This window comes from Malurus melanocephalus, unplaced genomic scaffold (genome assembly GCF_030028575.1).
Source record: "Malurus melanocephalus ecotype Western Australia unplaced genomic scaffold, MMel_1.1 scaffold_60, whole genome shotgun sequence".
Lineage (NCBI taxonomy): Eukaryota > Metazoa > Chordata > Aves > Passeriformes > Maluridae > Malurus > Malurus melanocephalus.
Genome location: NW_026623292.1, coordinates 2796728 through 2817677, shown reverse-complemented (window position 1 = coordinate 2817677; position 20950 = coordinate 2796728). Strand labels below are relative to the sequence as shown.

Below are 20950 nucleotides of genomic sequence, written 5' to 3'. Positions count from 1 at the left end.
GAGATCTTCATGCTCCTCAATATAGTTGTGGCTTTGCATGCAGCCCTTTAAAAATACTGCATTACTGAGTGATCAGTAATTCACAGTCGTGGTTTGGAGTCTTCTCTCATCAGACACTGATGTGGGAAAAGATTCAGGATGCTTCTCTGTACTTGTTCCATAAAATATTTTACCCATTTTTTAAAATGACCTTCTTCTTCCTCCAGCAATGTTGAGCTATCTCTTCATCGTAAAAAATGAGCTGCCTTCTGCCATAAAGTTTCTRATGGGAAAAGAAGAAACCTTTTCGTAAGTTGAATTAGTTTTGGTACTTAGTCTGTAGAATTTAAGATTGTGTAGTAAAGTTTRAGCCTGTGTTTACAAAAACTCTTCAAGTATGGCATACCCTTTAGGTTTGTCAAAATAGATTTTCACAGGAACATCTTAAGGGGTTAATAAAAGCCAAGACAAATTTGGGAAGGAGAAGAGGAATGAAAGCTTTAGTTGCCCTCTTTGCATATCAGATTTTCATGAAGAATTGTGTTATATACAAAGCTCTTATCATAGAACAATATTTTACAGTTAGGAAACACTTGGAAATATTGGAAGCTATACAAGTTAAAGATATTATGTGTTTCCCTGTGTTCTCTGCCTCTTACATGATTTTGCCCCCAAAACAGTGTCTATAGGGTGAAATTCCTTGATACTAGCAGATGGCAACTGCAGAATATGATACTTATCACTCCTTGGCATTTACCAGCTACTTTAGTAGAGGGGTGGCATTATTTTATAGTGCTAAAAAACCCTCTCACCAGATTATATGCTGTGCAGCAGAACAGGAGAATGTGATAGATTCCATCCCTCTGGCTTTCATACTAAATTGAACCAAGTGATGGAAATAGGTTGTACAGAGCATCACTAATGCTGTCCCTTCTCCTCTTTTTTTCTTTCCAGTAGGATGCAGAGCACTTTGGTAGAGGAGATACAGACTTGGGCTAGCTAGTGCATGCCATCCTGCTGGAGCCTGGTTTGCAAATCCAGTCACGTGCCTGTGTGGCTTGGCAAATGACTCGTGGTGACCCCCAGCCTGTCTGTGCTCTATGGCCCTTTGCATGTTCTTTCATCATGCTGGAAGGGTGGCGTTATCAGTTCTGCTGCTCAGTCCCACACACTGATCTCAGCAGTAGGGTGATATTTTGTCTGGTGACTATGGAAATCTGCCCTCCCAGAGTCAGAGCAGTGCCAGGGGTACTTAATGAGTCTGCAAAGTCAAGGTGTGCTCCCTTCTCTCTCCTTTTGTAGGAGCTTGTAGGGTAAGGAGAGCAAAGATAGTTCTGAAGGAATGGCAGTCAAAGAGGATGACAGAGTGAGGAAAACGAGAGAATGTTCAAGGTGTGCTTATGGTATGTTTTTTAATGTTTTGTACAGGGCATGGTACGTGGATGGGCGGATTCTTGTTGTTGCAGTGACGTTTGGTATAATCCTCCCTTTATGTCTCCTTAAGAACTTAGGTAAGATGAAAATGCCATTATGGGAATCAAAAAAATAAAAAAAAATTTGCTTGTAATTATCATTGTGCCACTGATAGCCAAACTGACAATTCAGCTGTAATAAGGAAAATATGCTCTCATTGTAATCTAAGCATCTTTCCTGATCCAAAAATAATCTGTGTTCTGAGCATTTTGAAAAAAGTAGGCCTAAATTATCAGTTATTAAGCTAAGTATAAACCAGCTTTATCCATACAGTTGTGGAAATTGATTTTTAAAATTATAGTTAAGAGGGTCTTCATTTCATAAGGCAATTCTATTTTACGTGCGGCCTGTAACAACAAGTTCACAAATTGTGAGATTACAAAGAAATGTTACTTTTGTATCAGCATCAAAATTTTCAGTGGTGAGGTTAATTAGAAGTATTGGACTTTGAAGTAAGATATGTACCAAGAATTGCATTTTCAGCTGTGTTTGAATCCACTGAGATGCCAGTAGGTACGCACTGAATTTTTTACAAACCATGTAACAGCATTTGGCACCAAAGTCCATTTGGGATCTTACTTTTGAGACAATAACCCAGACTCAGCTGACATGACTCATATCAGGGAGCCTGGGTCACATTCTGATTGCAATTGCACACTTTCAGGTTTTTTTCAATTATCACAGCCTCTTTTAAAAGTTAAGTTAGTTAAACTGATGTAAAGGTGACCCTGAGAAAGTCAAAACAGGACAGAGCAAGGCTGAGGCCTGCCCAAAAGCTGGGAGATTTGCAAGACTGTTGGAGACTGTCACACCAGCAGGACATGCTTTTGGCCTGCCCAAAAGTGCACAATACATATTAAATGTATAAYACATTTGAACTTTCCACAAGGAAGCAAAAAGAAAGCTAAAAACCAAGATAAGACTAATAAAGTTATTCTGTATTCTTCTTTTTAATTTCTTTCAGGATACCTTGGCTATACCAGTGGATTTTCATTGAGCTGCATGGTATTTTTCCTCGTAGTGGTAAGTTCAGCTTGCTTTCTTTGTTGGCTGAATCACTTAGAATCATAGAATTGATAAGGCTGGAAAAGGCCTTTAACACCATCAGGTCCAGCTGTCTTCGCAGCACCATGTTCCCCATTAAACTATGTCCTCAAGTGAAGTATCCACAGGTTTTTTGAACACTTTCAGGGATGGTGGCTCCACCACRTCCCTGAGCAGTCTTTCCAATGCTTGCAACCCTTTCTGTGGAAAAAAAATTTCTTGTGTCCAGTCTGAACCTCCCCTGGTGCAACTTAAGGTCAGTTCTTCTCATGCTGTCACTTGTTACCTGGGAGAAGAGGCTGAGCCTCATCTGTCTCCTGCCAGGCAGTTGTAGAGAGCAATAAGATCCCTACTGGGCCTCTTTTTCTCCAGGCTAAACACCCCCAGCTTCCTCAGCAGCTCCTCTTACGACCCACTCCAGGCCCCTCACCAGCTCCATTTCCCTTCTCTGGGCTCACTCCAGCACCTCAATGTCCTTCTTGTAGGGAGGAGCCCAGGACTGGACACAGCACTCAAGGGAAGCCTCACCAGTGCTGAGTGCAGAGAAATGATCACTGCCCTGATCCTGCTGGCCACACTATTGGTGATACAGGCCAGGATACCCACAGTTTCACTGATGTTTTAATTTTAATTTGCTTTTTATTGTTATTTTAGCAATTCTGCTCTTATTCTAGGTTATTTACAAGAAGTTTCAAATTCCCTGTGATGGAGCAGAGCTAAATACAACATCATCTATGGTAGCAAATAGCTCAGCACATGAACATTTGTGTAAGCCAAAGTATGTTATCTTTAATTCCAAGGTATGTTTCTTTTTATAATACTTACTTTTGATTCTCATAATATTTGTACCTACACCTCATGTTCTTAATCTGATCAGCACCACAAAGGGCCTGATTCTCCATGGTTCCACTTGTGAAGGCACAGTGGGTCTCCTTGCCCAGTGTTACAGAGATGCCATGGTGGATGTGCTCCTTGCAGTTTTGTCCTGCCCTGGTAGTAGGTGTGTTAAGGCCGTGAGCCTGAGCTACCAGTGGACAACGGCTGCTTTCTTTAGGAGATTTTGCCTTTCCACTGCTGCTTATTATCCATGCTGCAACTGTGCCTTCAGCAGAAGCTGAGTAAGCTATGCCTGCATCTGAAGCCCAGAAATAATCTCTGTCCTTCTGCACACAGACCACTTCTTTGTGACAGGGTGCATTTTTCTGTAGCCATGCGGTGAAATGGATTGTGAAAAGAATATGGTTGAAAGATAATCCAGCAAAAATTTGGTTGCCTTTCAGCTGGATGCTTCCCTCTGTCACCACACAGCTGCAGAAAAAGTTGGTCTGAGAGAATGTGAGAGAGCAGCTATCTCTAACTGTGGGAGCAGGTGGATGTCTCCTGTCAGCTGTGCTGGGATGCAGTGCTCCCAGTGAAACAGCACCTTATCCAGTAGGGCATGGCCCTCAGGGCCTCAGTTGCATTCATAGGGAATGCACATTTATAGCAGAGGTGTGCAATAAGTATTTTTTTTTTTTAATTTTAACCCACCAGCTTCAGTAGAAGAAGCCAATCCAGGCACTTTTCTTTAGTTGGGGGTAACCATCACCCCCCAGATCCTGTGTGAGGGACCAAGAACTAGTTAACTTGGTGTGTGATGGCAGCTGAGGTGTAGGTATATCTCAGAAAGCATTGAAGGGTAGTCTTCCTCTGCAGTGAGTGTCAGCATTTGCCTCAGAGCCAATGGAGGTACCTTGAAAAGATCGATCCATCTGAATTAGGCACGCTGGAGCTGAACTCCAGAGGTTTGCCCTTAGGGCCAACAATTTGCCAGTAATTTTAGCAACCTCAAGGTGTGAAAGGAGAGACAGGACAATTTCAGAGAATAGAAGGATAACCAAGGCTGGCAGCCACCTCTGGAGGTCACCTAGTCCAGCCCCTGTGCTGCAGCAGGGCCACCCAGCATTGTGTCTGGGCAAATTCTGAATATGTCTACAGATGGAGATATCTGGGTGGTGCTGTGGGTGAGGGAGAGGTGGCAAAGGCCTGGGCAAGGAAAGACCTGTGGAGAGCAACCAGCACATTTACTGAATCTGTCAGGCCTGGGATGCACCATGGGATGTCTTCTATGGGAAGGAGATGCCTGTGACCAGTGCAAGCAGATCTTGGAGGGTGGAACAGAACTGCATGTGAAAATGGCCTCATGTTGTCCTTAGGCGAGGATCTGTTTTCTGCTGTGACCTCTGCTCATACCTGTTTCCTCAGGAGAATGGAAGTGCCTGAGCACTGAGATCATTTGTGAAATTTGGCTGAGGACTGAAACCCACTCCAGTTCTTAGTGGAAAAGGGGCTGAGGTCCCACTTGGAAGCCTCTTGTGCTTCCTGGTGACACAATGGTCATTCTCTTTCCCCAAGAAAAAGCATGCTCCCTCCACAGCACTCCTAGTCCTTTTGTTGGCCTGGGAAATTAAGGGATTCAGTCTGGTACCTTGAAATATCCATTTATTTGTACGTTCTGCATTCCTGTTCTCTTTTCTTACAGTCTGGATACGGGCTTCCTCTTCAGGACTTCAGCCTTAGCACCATGGGTGCGCACCCCTCTCCATGCCAAGGCAGGGTAGCGTAGCGGTGACCCGCCATATGTCCCTTTCACGCGTGACACTGTGCTAGTAACGGTGGCAGTAGCTGGGCAGGCAAACCTATCCCAGGGGCAAAGCCAGCACAGAGTGGCCTCTAGCTCTGTGCTCTGTGAGCACAGTCAAGACTGCACTCACGCCACCAACGCGGAGACTTTGTCCTCCTGTTGAGAGCGCACTGTTTTCCACATTTCATGAAATACGTGCCAGTTGACAGGTCTTCTGCCTTCTCAGAAAGGCTCTCAATGTTCAGTTGAAGAGTCCAGCAAGCTGGGAGCTGAGGTAGTTGAACAGGGAACATTTCTTCATACCACTGGGAGGAATACTTGTTAAYTTATTTTCTGAAATTCTCTCTGAACAGACCGTGTACGCTTTGCCCACCATTGCTTTTGCATTTGTGTGCCACCCATCAGTCCTCCCGATTTACAGCGAACTTAAAGAGTAAGCCCTTCCTTTTTTTTTTTCAGAGTTTATTGTTTTGAACCGTTTTACGTGGAAAATGTTAGCACAGAGGTGCTGTGAATCATCATGCCACTCAGAGAGGTGCTTTAGTAACACCCAACAAGCCAACARGCGTGGCTGTCAGCTAGGAAATCTGGCTTCCCAGGCGTGCTGTGCTGCTGGGGTGGAAGCGAGGGAGGTGGAGAATAATGCAATACTTGGGAGTTCCCTGGAAGTACACAGCAGCCTGGGGAGAGCCAAGTTCTGCTGGTTGATATTTGGCATAGGAGAGGTGTGTGTTCCGCTAACAGCGTTTGTTCCACAGCATTTATGCAACTAAAAATCTGTTGCAGTACCAGGAAAATAAAAGTACTTTCAGCCTCACTGATGTTAAAAGACCTTTGTTGGTACTGCTGTCTCAYTGACGCCTCCAAYTGGGAAGGGCTGTGGGGAGCTGGAGACCAGCCCTGCTGTGACATTTCTGGCAGCCCTGGACAGCTACAATGGTTCTGAGCCATAGGAGAGCCCCCGGGGAGAGGTCAGGGTCTGTTACACCCATGACTGCCCTCAGCCCTCAGACACTTCTGGGTGCTTTAAACTTCAGGTGACCTGAGCAGGTTCCCAGCTACCTATTAGGGCATCCTTGTGAGGTTTTAGAAGTCTAAGTTTAGGTACTGGACTGCATACTTCAGAATAAATATCTAAAAATTAAATGTTTACACTTAACCTATTTTACAGGTCTGCATTTTCTACCCATGGGGAGGCAAATTTTTCTGCAGCCATTCAGAACATTTTTGGTTTTTTTTTTTTCTTTCTGCATAATTTCACACTTCATTCATTTTGACCTTTTAATTTAATTAGYAAAGTGTTTCAGGGTCATCCTCTCTCCACACGGCTTCACTGCTTAAGCAGGTACAGACGTGGAGCAGAACCACAAGGCAGACCTACTATTTTTTTACTTAAGCCCCAAGTAGGGTCCTTTTCCTCAGACCTTGTCATCCTTGTGTAGCTGTCAATGAGTTTCTGTTTTAAATGAAAATGCATTCATGAGTCTCTCCAGATTTACTATGCTAATGCAAACACCTAATACATTTTGAGACARTTATTGAAAAATCCAGCCCAACCATTCTTATGTGTTCTTTTCTTGTTCTTTCTCCAGCCGTTCACAGAAAAAAATGCAGTTGGTTTCAAATATCTCATTTTTTGCCATGTTTCTGATGTACTTTATGACTGCCATATTTGGCTATTTGACTTTCTACGGTAAGTATGCAGTTTTTAACTGATCAGAATACAAAGGGGATACATGTAAAATCAATAGTGTATCCCAGCTGGAAAGGAAAGTCCCATCCACTTATATTAAAATACTTTTCCAAATAATTTTCCTAAAGTTCTCATATTGAAGGAATAAATCCTTTCCTCCTTTTCCCCTGYGGATGAGAAGCACAATTGAAAGTACTATTTGCAAAAGGGAGGGAGAGATTTGTTTTACAGAATTTGGGATTAGCTGGGCCCCACTAAGATTTTGTTCCAAGGTCCTCACCTGAATGATGTGTGCATTGGTAATGGCTGAAGCATGCATTTTTGCAAAAATTGAGATAGATTTGAGTGCAGGTCCTAGGAAATTACTTACAAATCAGCCATCACAGCTTTTTCACTTTCTTAGTAACACATTCATCATAGAAGCAACAGACCAAATGTTTTCCCTGTGTCCCTAGAGCTGACCTCCTTAGGTCTCAGTTAAACAAACTGGCAGTGAAGGTGGGGAAGCTTTGAGTGTTGTTCCAACTCAACCACCAAAGGATGATTATATCAGTGTTTGAGACTCCCGCCCAATCTCTTTCCCTGCATATCAATTCAGTTAACAAACAAATTATGTTGTCTTGCTAAAGGATACAATATGTATGTCCTAAAGGCACAATTGTTAAGTAAAGTCAGATAAAATCTGAACGCTGCGCAGGAAGCTAGTCCCATGTTTCAGTATAATGAGAATGTTGAAAAGTAGTGTCTTTTTCTAGGGACCATTAAGGGGTTACAGACAGGTGACAAAGCTGATGTTTGCCTTTTACCTCAGACTCACCCATCAGTCTTCTCCACCCTATTCTAAGTGACCTATTTGYTACAACCTCCTCTTTGATGATAGTGTCCCTTGTGATCCACCAATAGCAAGAGAAAGAAAACAAGTAAATATGAAATATGTCTTTTTTTTTTTTTTTTTCAAAGGTGTACCTATCTCATATTTGCTTTCTCAGACTCTCATTCTGATTATGAGGCCTTGAGTATACATGTGTTGGAGTAACTTGAGGTCATCTGTTCTAATTTTCCCAATAAACCCATAAATAGGCTGCAAGTGACAACAGCATCAGCCAGCTTCTCATCCAGCTGCTCCCATCTAACACATTTTCGTAGAGATGCATCAAATTAGCAGCCCCAGGGAGCAAGTGGGTGTAAATCAGCATGGACCCCTTCGCTTTGGCAGGGAGGAGATTCTGATGTGATTGCCCCAGGGATCTGAGGAGGCAGATCTGTGGCGCTCCTCTCTGGGAATCTCCCACATCCCTCAAGGACGAGGGTCTGGAGTCCATGGAGGAGGTAGGGGCTGCGTCCTTCTGGCCCTCCTGAGGGGGAATGGTGGAGGAATCCCTGGGGTGTCTTGTGTGCCTCTCCCCACGTCAGGCATCCCTGCTCTCCAGCATTGAGAGCCCACAGGTGGAAGCTGCACAGCTCTGCTGGGGCTTCTGCGGTGTCAATGCGGTGACAAGCTGCAAAAAAAGACACTGAGGAAATATGAAATTCCTCCATAAAGTTCCTTCCTTCTTCCCCTTGAGACTGAAAAGACCTTACCTTTCATATGTTCACTTACAGTGTTCTAACCCTCTTCTCTACCCTTACCTGGGTAAGAACAGTATTTTTATTGTGACCATTTCTTCTTTACACCAATAGTACTTGTCTGTTTGCTGTGTTCTCAAAAGTGTTGCAGTGATGACTATATTTACATTGCAGAATTACAGAAAAGAGGTGTTTTTCTTCCCCTAAAAGGTCACAGTGTGGTTGGGCTCTGTGGTGTATCTAGCTGAAAGGAAAACAGACCTTCAACTGTAAGCCTTGCCCTTCACTTCCTACCTGGCTGCAGCCCGTGAGCGGTACAGAAGTTGCAGTCTGTGCTTGCAGGAGCAGAGTAAGCTCTGTGTCGCAGAAGCTGTGCATGTGCCCGGCTTGAAAACCCCACTCCTGATCTGCAGGGAGGTGGGAGAGCATTTTCTTTCTCCTGGTGGGGATTCAAGCACTGCATAGGTGGTTTTGACCTGTGGTCTCTACCCAGAAAGGCGCCCTAGGGGGGAGCGTAGGCATTTTGCCACAGGACAGATSCCTCTGCCTCCAGGAATACATGAGGTTTTACCAAGTGCCAAAGATGGTAAATTAGATGTGACCACTGAGTTCCCCTTAAGAGCTGTTATGTTTTACCACCAGCTTACTAAGATTAGCAGGCAGAAACAAAATGTGGGCCTAAAAGGGGCAGCAGGTGTGTTTTGTGGCATGCTTAACAGCCAGCCCCTTAGGTTATTGCTCCTGGATATTTAAAAATTACAAAGCAAACACATAGGTCCCTCAGCAACTTGGTTTTCCTGCTGGTTAGTACACGCAGACCTGTTCTGCACTATTTATCACAGCTTCAAGGAAACATTTTGGCAGGGGGTTGAATTAAAAAATATTGCCAGCACCTCCCCGTTAATCACCCCCTGTGATTTGTCTTGGCTGCTAGGGCTGCTGGCCAACGTGGGGCTGAGCTGCAGGCTCTGCTGTCAGCCCTCAGAGGAGCTGCTGAGGGATTTGAGTGCAAATGTCAGAGCGTCCCGCTAAGACCTGACCCAAGATAGGCTTTGTTCTCAGTTGAGAACAGGGGCACTGCTTTTTGCTGGAAGTTTATTTGCTSTTTAGACTAATTTAGCTCAAGACCTTGCAGTTTGTATTAAGTTCAGCCATTGCAGTGCATGTGTTTATTTTTACATCATTTGAAACTTTTTTAAAAAAGTCAACCAATTAAGAACCAATTAAAAATAGCTGATTTCACTTTACCTATTTTTGTATATATGTATATATGTAAGCAAGCTTTTGTGTATGTCTCACTGTTGTCTTTTCTACAGTGAAAATTACCTTAGACTTAGGCATGTGCTGTACTGAATTAAGATGAATTCCTAAATTAGGCCTCCAAAGGATTATTCTGGAATAATGGGATCATTGGGATTTTGTTCAAAGCACTGTTTTAACTCAAGAATGTTTCATTCCATACTCTTTTGTTTACAGATAAATCACTTGTTGTTCAAGAAGGCTGTTGTTAAGCAATGAATTTGTGGACTAATTGTCTTTTTGCCAGAACACTTACCTTACTGTCCTTTCYCATAGAGAACGTGCAGTCAGATCTGCTTCACAAATACCAGAGCAAAGATGACATCCTCATCCTGACCGTACGCTTGGCTGTGATTGTGGCGGTGATTCTCACTGTGCCGGTGCTATTTTTCACTGTAAGTAAAAAGATCTGCATGATTTGGAAGTTGGTAACAGGTGTACATAGCACATTTTSTCAAACCAATGTCCAGTGATCTTGAGACCACAATATTGCACCTACAAAAAGAGCTTGAGCTTGGATTAGTCTTTTTTCATGTCAGACTCCCACTAACTTCTGGAGAAGGTAAATAAATAAATCACTTTTTRGTCTTAAACCTGTTTGAAAATGAATCTACAAGAGTCCTCTCTTACTTCACCTCACTTTACTGGAGTAGGCTTAGAGGTGAAGTTCCTTTTTAAGTGCAGAAGGATTCAAAAAGGCATGTCAAAAAGGAGAGGAATATCCTACTGTACATGCATATGTACCTACAGTGCTGAAATAAAAAATAAWTTTTAAGGAGTATTTCAAAGGACATTACAACCCAAAATTTCTGACAGATCTATGCAGCACTTGTCATTTGAAGAACCAGTTAGAATAGAATGGGAAGCTTTGAATTGGTTCATAGACTACTYCTGACAGAGAACGTTTTTTCTCTCCCTACAGGTACGTTCATCATTATTTGAGATGGCCAGRAAAACAAAATTTGACTTATGCCGTCATGTTTTGGTTACTTTTGTTCTTTTGGTTATCATCAACCTGTTAGTCATTTTTATCCCATCCATGAAGGATATTTTTGGAGTTGTAGGTACAGTATCCTGCTTTTGTACTACTAATAAAAACTCGTTGCTAATCAATAACACAAGATTTAGCTGTTGCTGACAGTTAACAAAACTCATTCATTTGAATTTTGCAGGGGTCACTTCTGCCAATATGCTGATTTTCATTCTTCCTTCATCGTTGTATTTAAAAATCACACAGCAGGATGGATCAAAGTTGACTCAGAGGATTTGGGTATGCATTCCATTCCCATCAGTGCAACACTTTAATCTTGTCATTCTCTGTACTGTGCTAGRTGCAAAGCAGACCTAATCTGAGCATACGTGTGAGCTCCTTTATATCACATCCCCTCTGTGCTTCAGTCAGCTGGCAGCTGTGCTCGCCCCTCTCCTTTGCTTACCCTGGGGGTCCCCTGGTGGATGTGCCATACCATTCATGGCATCTTGTGTTTTGGGGGGGCCCTTCTCTGCAGAGTGAGGGACTCCCTTGGCTGGCAAGCATCAATAGCTGTCAGCAGGATGCAGGAACTCCTCCAGCCCCCCTCAGCAAGCATTTCAGCCTAGCAAGCACTCTCTGTTTCTGTGTGTTGATCCAGAAAGCTTGCAAAGTGCTCCATTTGCAGTATTCCTCATGGTTTTAATGGACCTCAGTCAGACTTAGGGTGGTTCCACCAGAAGCWGCCAGCTGAAATGTTATGTTAGCCTTTTGACATGCATGAGCAGATGGGAATGAGCCTTGGAAAGATTTCCTGTGAGCCCCAGAGATAGCTTCAGCTGAAAAGATGCAACACTCCTGTGTATTCCCAGACTARCAGGGCATGCTCTGGAATCATTGTAAGGTCAGACCTTTCTTCCTTGAGCAGACAGGTAGAAAACATGTTTAACTTTGGCTGCATCCACAGATCCCATGAYGAAAGGGCTGAACTTTGATGAACACATATGCAGTGGGAAGAATATACTGATTTCTGTGAGGCTTTGGAAAGAGCAGAGCTGATCAGTCCTAAAAACAGACTCACTTAATCCTCTTTAGGGATGATCAGTGTTTAAGAAGTGAATTGGAAGGAGGGAAAAAACTAGTTTGGTGTTCAGCAAGTAATTATTAATGACACTAATCTGTTTAATTGTCTATGGGTCTTGTCTTTACCAGAAGTGCTAGCTCATTTTAGCTGATAAACTTTGATGTATCACCTTGTAAATCTCCTTAAGAGAAGTTAACATACTTGAATTAATTATTTTTTCCTTTTATTAATTTTTGCTCCTGTTTTTGTTTCAGGCTTCTCTTTTCTTGGCACTGGGGGTATTGTTTTCCCTAGTGAGCATTCCTTTGGTCATCTATGACTGGGTACAATCGGGAGGCAGTGCTGAAGGCCAYTGAACTTCACCTTCTTCTCAAAAGACAACACCCCTGTTTGCTACACACCAAAATCGCAACCATCCGTTCTGTTGTCTTTTCCACCTTTTGTGAGTTTACTCAAATCAAATCAAAATAATGATTATCCAGTACTGAAAATACTGTTATGGGTGTAATTTTCTTGCAGAAAACAGACCTATTCTTCCAACAGGCATGATCAGCTAAAAGTCTGTGTTAATTATCCATGAGACTATATAAAGCATTGCTCATAGAAATTCATCACAAKTAGTTTTCCCTCTTCCACCCATAAATTGCATTGTTCCATTATTATCCTTAGCCCTTCAGCCACAAGCTCTGCTCCTTTAGTGCAGCAGCGCCTGTCAATTCCAACTGGAGTGTTGTCCRTTCACATCCTTCCCCCTCTTTTAGCCAAAACTCTGCTCTCTAATTGTATGCATCTGGTTTGTTGGTTTGTTTGTTTGTTCTGTTGCTGTTTCAGGCAGCATTTGCCTCACTGGATTAAGTGTAGCATTACTTGCATGAAATCCAAGGCATGAAAAGCACCACGAGAGCATAACTGAGTGCTGTGTAAGCAAAGGTCCAAAATGTGGTGCTTCTGTCTGATGTTTTGGAGCCGGCCCCAGGGCTTGGCCCATTCATGGCTTTGGGGGACAGACTGTGTGTGTCTRTGTGTGTCTTTGTGATGTGGTGCAGGGAGCAGGAGAAGGACAGCCACCACCACCAGCCAGCATTCCCCTGGCACACTTGAGCTGGAGGCTGACCAGAACTTGACCCCAAACCATGAGTACTTGAGCCTGAAGAGAAGCAGACATTTGGAGATTTCCATAGGAAGTCTGCATTTGCTGCATTCAACTCTTTAGTAGTGAGCCATTGCTCTCAGAAGAAAAATACCAAGCTCCAGTTTTATCAAAACCTAAGCATTTAATCATACCCCATGTCTTTCCATACTTTGTAGAGTATGGCTCCTCTCTTGTGTCTTACCCTCCTTCCACTGAAGTCAATGGGGTCTTTGGCAGCAGTGGGAGCAGGATTTGACTCACTCTACAAAACTACAGGATTTCTAATGGAAATTGAAATCTGTAACATTTCTTTAAGTGAACAGAGATACTTTTTCTATTTAGAACGTTTCATTTACATTTTTCATTGATTCTCCACAAGAATTAAAACATATTAAATTATTACTAGCAGAAACACAGTTGTCCACAGAATATGTATTTGCCTAATGCCTTATAGCTGGTGTAGAGAACTACTTGTAGAGACTCAAATGTTAAGCAGGTGATCATTCACCATCCTGAGCAGATATCTTCTATTAGTGCACTGCCAGCAGTATAAGTGTATTCACTTTGTGTCATTCACCATGTGAGCTAAGAAGTGTCCCAGAATATGAACGTGGCTCCCACTGGAAGAACTGATGGTTAAAGGGATCCCTGCTTCATACCTAAGGAGCCACACCTGCAGTGACTTTCTTGTTCCAAGTAGCTGGTTCACTGACTTTGTAACTGTGGAAGCAGGCTGTCATCAGCTGTGAGGAACCTGTCATTGCAATTTGCTCTTTTTAAGGTTAGGGATAGAGTATTTGGGATACTGCAATTTTTGTCCGCAGTTAAATCGCCTCAGTTACCATTGCCTTGTCCTACATGGCTTGAAGTCACTGAGAGCTAAGACCACAGAATACATCTAAGGACCCTGAAAGTTGGTTTCTAAAGGTAACATCCAGAGAGGTTAGTTTGGGGCCTTCCTATGAGTTTGGGCATTGAGATGCAGATTGTTCATGCTGCAGAAACTAAGCCTACTAAGCCCAGACTTCCATAACTGTACCTTTGCGTTGGCAGTGAGGTACTTGCCTCTGATGATACTCCATTGTGATCCAGAAATAAGGCAGAGTGGATTCCACAGGCTGCCCAAGTTCTTGGAGTAGCCCAGCAGCAAGAACAAAACTGGAAGCTTTCTCCCTCCAGGCAAAGTGACCTGCTAGACTRCAGTGCAGGGTTCCTTTTTTCTGCCTTCCTTCGGCCCCCTGAGACCTTCCCTCGCAGGCTCCCAGGAAGGTCTCTGGTGCATCATCCATTCTCCCAAGCACCCCTTAGCCCAGCCTTTAACATAAACCGCTGAGCTACCTGGGACTCCTGAGCTAAGTTCTCTTGTGCTTTCCTGTGGCTCAGAGCCTTGCCTGAGATGGTGCAGGTCACCAGTTCTCTCTGTGCTGTCTGCTTATGGGACTGATCCCTGCCCTTATCCACAGAGAAATCCATACCATAGCCTACAAGACTAAGTGTTAGGCAAGCTCTGGGGAGAAAAGTCTATGTTTTGTTCCCATCTCTTGCACCACACTTCAGGCTTCTTCTCACCTTGAGATGTAAATTTGTGGTTTTCATTTCGCAGGCACCCAACCCTCAGTTRTCACTGCAGCAGGAGCCCAGCATGTCACTGCACTCTCTGACAGCTTGCTGAATTTGCATTTCAGGTTTTGAGGTGCCTTATAATCTCTCTGGATCTTATCCTAAAAAACCTAACTCAGACCTGAGAATGCTGTACAGTGTTATCCTTAAGATGCTACCGGGCTCTCCTGCTTTCCTTCCCCTTTATCTTTCTTCTACTGCTGATTAATGAGCAGCACAGCTCTGTGCGTTGTGGGGTTGTGAGAGATGAGATCCTGGGAATGGCTTTCAAGTATCTAGGTATTAGCTAGAGATCTGATCTGCTGCACAGGGCTCCAGCAAGGCCACATCTGTGACATCTCCCTCCTGCTTCCTCCCCCCCCGCCACCCAGCAAATAGTCTGTAGTCTGCTGTTTGAAATACCAACCACTGAGTTTTGGCACCCAACTTCCTTCGACTTGAAGGCCTGTTGGGTCACTGATTGTTCCTTGCATCATCCTAAATCTCCTCCCATCACTATTCCTCTCTCTCCTCTTTGCTATTCTGCCTTCTCCTTTTCCCCAGTTTATTTGTATAGTGGAGTTTTACTGAATTAATAGGGAGAATGAGCTGAGCGTGCATAGAGTGAAATTATCCAAGGTACTGGACCACCAAAGCATGTCTTATATAATGAAAAATAGATACCCAAAATACTAAGTCTTTAAACAGACTTTTTTCTCAGTCTCTTGAGGGAAAAAAAAAGGAATTTTTGCTTAGACTGATTTACTGGCATCATATTTATAGATATTTATGGAAAGGAATCATGTGTTTATTGATGTCTGTGGTAATGAACGTGAAATAACGTGCTTTTTGTTTTCTCATCAGGTTTATACATTCTTAACAGAATGCAATAGACCCTGCTGTAACTGTCAACATCAGTGATGGATGACAATATTTGTATGAGGCTATCTGTAAAATGTACTGCTGTTATTCAGTTCATTTGGAATAGTGAACGTGTAGCCAGGATTGTACAAGTCCCACATTTTAGTTAGGATTTTAAGAGCACAGTGAAATGCTGTAGGAGTTTCTCTGTTGTAAAATTAATAGGAACCCAGAGTACCATATCTACTTAGTCAGTGATAGCATGCTTTCTTTTCATAGAGAGTTTATCACTATTGTGAGCACTGCAAATGTCATAGGTTGGATGCAAAATTGCTCCTACTAACTGCAACAAAAAAACTTTTAAATTCTTATTTGTGTAATAGCAACAATTGAGTGGTGAAGGACAAGGAAGGACTAATTAGAAGCAGGGACTACTAATAAGATTGTATGAGTTAATCCTGCACTTAAAAGACAGCCTTGCTGCCTCTCCTAGTCCACAGCACATTGCAAAGAAAATAGTTATGGGCTTAAAGCAGCCGTAATACAGCTGCCCTTCTTTCTCCAATCACAGACATGCCCAGTTAGTAAAACACCGTAAATTGTTGTTTGGRAACAGTATCTCTGGGGCAGTGACCTCTCTGGGTGATGTTTGCTTCTGACCAGAGGGCCAGTGCCAAATCTGTGCACCAGCACAGGCCTTTTGTGAGCTGACACGGACCAAGTGGTGCACAACAGCTGGTCTCATCCTGCGAGGTCAGGGATGGGGATGCTTATCTGCTCTGAGGGCTGCTCTTCTGAACCAGATACGAACCCAAAGCCTGTGCTCCACTTGTAATAGGTCACACGTGCAGTGTGGGTTGGATGATATGTGGGTTTTTGTCTGTACATCTGCCTTACAATGCATAAGCGCAACACAGCTCTCTGATATTGAGTATTAAACAGTAACAATGGTACGTCTAGCTGATCTTTAAATGAACATATTTCTTTGCTTGAACCTTACATTAAGGCTAAAGAGCACCTTGGTCAAAACAAAACTTTTCRTGTGGTGGTGTCCCACCTCCAGTCCTACTGCCCACCCCAGTGCCTGTAGGAGAAAGGCACCGCAGAATGTACTCCACTCCATCAGCAGCTCCGTGAGATGGCTTTATCAACTGGTGCCAGGGTGCTTTCATAGACAAATCCCCAGAGCCCTTGGTGTCAGAAAATCCTTATTTCCTTAACGTACAGCAAAGAATGTTTTATTTGTATCTAATGCAAGGGTTTCTGTAACAAACTGTGAAAAAAAAAAAAAAGATAATGAATTAATAAAAGGTATGGGGCTGGAAAGTCTAGAATTCACAAATTGTACACATACTTACGTTTCTGAATACAAATCTATGCAGTTGTGTTGTATTGTAGGAAATGTCATTTTTATGTACATATATATTGTAAATAAATAGGATGCTGTATATTTTTGCAGTTGTTTATCCCCCATGAATAGAAGTGTTGAGATAGGCTCTGCATATTAAGAATAATTTTAATAGAAATACAAATACTTTAGCTTCGTAGGGAAATGTATATCCTTTTCTTTCTCCCAAGAGTACACAAATTAAATCCTAAACTTGAAATTATAATTACATCCCTAGAGTAAAAAGAGAAATAAAAGGTCCAGTGAAATTGCTAGAATTAATTCCAGTGCATAACTCCCTGTTTGCTCAACAGCAAGTTTGCCAGCCTTCCTGCTGGGTAAAATATCTCCCTTGTTAAAGGGCCCCKTTGGTACCCAGATACCTCGTTTCTCCTCAGCTGAGGTCAGTTGGTAGTAAAGAGTTGGAAAGGCTTTATGCTGAAAATCATGGCAAACTGCAACCAGAAATTTGACCCAGCATTATGCCRTGTTGTATCCAGGCATGTATTTACCCAGCTAGTACAAAGCGAAGTCAGGGCAGAGCTTCTGCATTTCCATTTTTCGCCATCAGGAATGCCTGTAGTTAAAAAAAAAAAAAAAAAAAGTACAACAAGCCAGGGGTGGGCAGCAACCAGAGCAATTGGTGCCATTTCCAGCCCCCTCCTTTCCTGCAGAGTCCTGTGGCTGCTCCTCTGCCACAGACCCTGCTGCTCTCTCATGCGACCAAAACACTGGCACCTGAGGCTGCCAAGAGCTTCCCCTGGCCAGGGACTGCTTGCACATCCCACCCTGTGAACAGGCAGAGGTCGTGCGATTACTGCCTGTCCAGGAGTGAGGGTGATGGGCAGGGAGGGCTGGGTATGTCCTGGGAGTGCATCCATCAGAGGCCTTGTGTAGACTTTCTCACTGGTAAAGCATGGAAACATTTTTTCAGGACTCCTGAATAATGAAGGTTAAGCAATGCATCTAAAAATAATTGTGGGTTTTTTCCAAGTTTACTTTATGGGCTTGGGTGAAAATGAAACTTGAAATAACATTTGCTTTTACCATGAGCACAAATTTGACGGAAAAAAAAAATCCTATATACAATCAGTTCTACAGACCTTTTCAAATTAATACAAGTGTACATTTTGTTTTCAGTGTTATAGCCAAGAAAATATAAACTGTAAAGATATTTTTTCCACTAGACTTGAACTTTACCTTGTTTATAGAAACCTGTTTTTAGTGTCTCAACATATGCTAAGGCTCACACAGATGCAGTATAAACAATGTTGTTTGAATGATGTATGCTTGACACAAGCTCATCTCTAATAGATTGTTAAAGGAGACATTGGTAATATTTTGCTCCTGTTAACATCACCTGTTAACTTTGTGCTGCTCATGTCCAAATAAACAACACGGTTTTTCAGTTTCTGTGTGTAAATAAAATGTATCAAGTTCTATGATCTCTCTGTTACCTCTTAGTTTTTAAACATTAAAATTGTGATCTAAATTAATGCTTGGGCCATACTCATTCTTCCAAAAGGATGACTGTGTATCATTTTAATGAACACAACAGCAAATGTTCCCTGCTCTTTATCCAAGTATTGTCACTGAATTTAGGGTGTGCCGCTCTTGCAGAGCCAACTACATTAGATTTGGTGCAGTTTAGAGAGAAAGCATCAACAGACGGCTATGGAGCATTAAGGTGAAGTTTCTGATAGAGTTTTAGAGGGACCCGAAGCTGGGGCAGATGGTTACCACAGTCTGCGGTTGCTGAGGATGACAGCATTCCTGAAGGCCATTGTACTTGTTTCTGCCTGCTCCTTGAAGACTGAGTGCTTGACAGTTTGTTTCAAGGTCAAGTCAGGCAGTTAACTTGAAAAGGCTGCTGTTAAATTGGGTTTGAGTTCAGATGTCAAACTGGTGCCTGAAGTGACTAAACCCCTGCCAGACTTTTCTCTGCTATGGAAGCAGAAGCCATCAGCAGACGTATGAGGAGGATACCCAAACACAGTAATGCCTTAGGCAGCAGTATCTGCCAAAGAGGCTTTGTCAAAGCTTTAAAGGGTCTGGAAAGCAAACATTTTTGCCTTTGATCTCTGATTTTACTAGTGTTCAGGTTATAGTAAACACCTACAAAAAGGCCTCTTGGCTAGAGTCCAAACAAATGAAGAGCTAACTTGAGTGCATGGGATGAGTACAGCTCTCCAGGCTCCTTTGCAGGAGAAGTGATTGGAACATTTGTGTATCAGAGGATCCTTGGAAGCTGTTGTCCGGTCCMCAAGCCCAGGGGTGTATCTTAAAGCCATAAACCTGGGAGCACAGTGGTACAAGCTTCTGCTCTGACCTGGTCTAATAGTCTCTTCTGTTTGTCATACATTTGCACACACTTCTCTACCTAGGCAAGCTTAATCATCTCATAGCCATATCTTATGACACAGGAACATAATTTATAGARCAGAGGAAAAAAGAAGCTATAGTTCTTTTTTTTCCTTGCTTGCAGAGACTACCACAAATACCTGTTGCCTTATGCAGTGCAGTCTGACAGCTTCACCTGAAGTTCACCTGAAACCATACAGCCAACATTAAAAACACCAGTCTCCTTTCCAGCCACACACTTCTACTTTTGAGTTGAATCCCCAAAATCAGCCAGATCTCTTGAGTACACCTGACGGGTCCCTGTTGGGGAGTGAAAAAACAAAAAACAATTACTATTTCCTAAGGCAAGCATTGTTTTTGTCTGAAGGAGGACATTCCCCTATATGCTTCAATGGGATCATAGTTTGACTTAAATTATGATCAGCATAGTTTGACTTAAATTCATGTGAAGTTGCATTTAATCTTCAGGCTCAAGCCCAAATTCAAGCCAGTATTAAGATGTCTCATTAACCGTTACACTAAGAGCTGGAAGTAAGCACTCATGCCAACTTTAGGAAGTGTGGAGAAAATGGAGATGGTAGGAACTGGCACAACTGATAAGTCCATTTCTAAGACTTTCTAACTACAAACCCATAACAAACTGACTGCAGGCTTTGCTTCCTACAAGGGAGCTTCCCTGTTCTCAACCCCATGCAGGACAACAGCACCCTTTGTATTGCAGTCAGTTGTGTTAAGGATCTCTGAAATACTGACTTCCTAACACAGATCCCAGTATGGTTAGACAGAAGTTTTCAAGCAACTCAGTGTCTGTGTTTTGCAAATATGTGCCAAAGTGCCATGTATTTCTTTGTCAGATTACAGTTATGGAAAATGGAGACTATTAAAGCTGCCAGTGTTACTAAATGTCATGGCACCAGCAAGGGACAGTGTTGCTGGCTTAGTGTGCCTCAACCTTGTTATGGCTCACTGCCTGAAAAATGTGAGGTTATTGGTATTCTTAGAAAATTGTGTTGATCAGCTGAGGCCGAGACAACATGGCTAGGAAAGTAAACTGTTGTCTTGGTTTGAAAGACAGGTGTTTGCCAATGAAGGCAGGGACCCCCCTAAGAGTGGTGGATATGACCTCCCTTCCCTCCGAATTATTATAGCTTTGAAAAATCACAGGCTTTCAGGCAAAAATATGGGTAAAAGGGAATAACAGTTTTTACTAATATGTATAACAAGATGAAACAAATAACAATAACAATAGCAACAACCAGCCCAGTTGCCTCCCTGGCCACTGGGATCAGCCCATCAGAGCTGGATGTGGAGTCTGTCACAGAGATGGGGCGAGCATGGTGCTCAGCAGCCCTGCGGCAGGAGCCAAGTGCATTGAGGATGAATGTTGTTGTACCCTGGGTAATTATAAAGGAACATAGCAGAGTTAGGCGTCAGGGTATTGGAAAGTGTTAATGATAACAAAGAAACTCATGAAGAGGGTGGAGAAACTTTTACAATGTGGGATCAGATTAATGACCTATACAATGGCTGCTGTAAAAACAGAAGCATACAGATGCTACAACATTTGTAGAACACATTTCTTCAAACCATAACCAAAGCCTGTAATTTACTAGGATAAAAAAAAAAAAAAAAGAAAAAAAAAAAAAAAAAAAAGAAAAAAAAAAAAGAAAATTATATGTTCACTGACAAAGCCAGATCTTGCAATCTTTGAAGTCTTCTCGGGCTTGGCGCAGGCAGAAGTTCCCAGTAGTACTTCTTACATAATAGCTAGATTTCCTATTAATTTTCAGATACCATTTGTAGATAATTAGAGAAGTACCAGATGCTGAAGAAACAGCTTCCCTGACATAACAAGGAATTATATATCTCTTGCAATTAG

General features: G+C 42.7%; 1 protein-coding gene across 1 annotated transcript in view; it reads left to right on the top strand.

The window, feature by feature from the left end:
* Positions 1-16620, top strand: part of SLC38A1 (solute carrier family 38 member 1) — a 47208-nt gene extending 30588 nt beyond the window's left edge. Inside the window, exons 7-16 of the mRNA XM_057366165.1 lie at positions 207-288; positions 1408-1490; positions 2417-2475; positions 3171-3296; positions 5473-5552; positions 6712-6812; positions 9954-10072; positions 10600-10741; positions 10850-10947; positions 11986-16620. Of these exons, the coding sequence (XP_057222148.1) occupies positions 207-288; positions 1408-1490; positions 2417-2475; positions 3171-3296; positions 5473-5552; positions 6712-6812; positions 9954-10072; positions 10600-10741; positions 10850-10947; positions 11986-12087 (992 nt within the window). The 3' untranslated portion in view covers positions 12088-16620. The remainder of the gene's footprint in view (positions 1-206; positions 289-1407; positions 1491-2416; positions 2476-3170; positions 3297-5472; positions 5553-6711; positions 6813-9953; positions 10073-10599; positions 10742-10849; positions 10948-11985) is intronic.
* The last annotated feature ends 4330 nt before the right edge of the window (positions 16621-20950 follow it).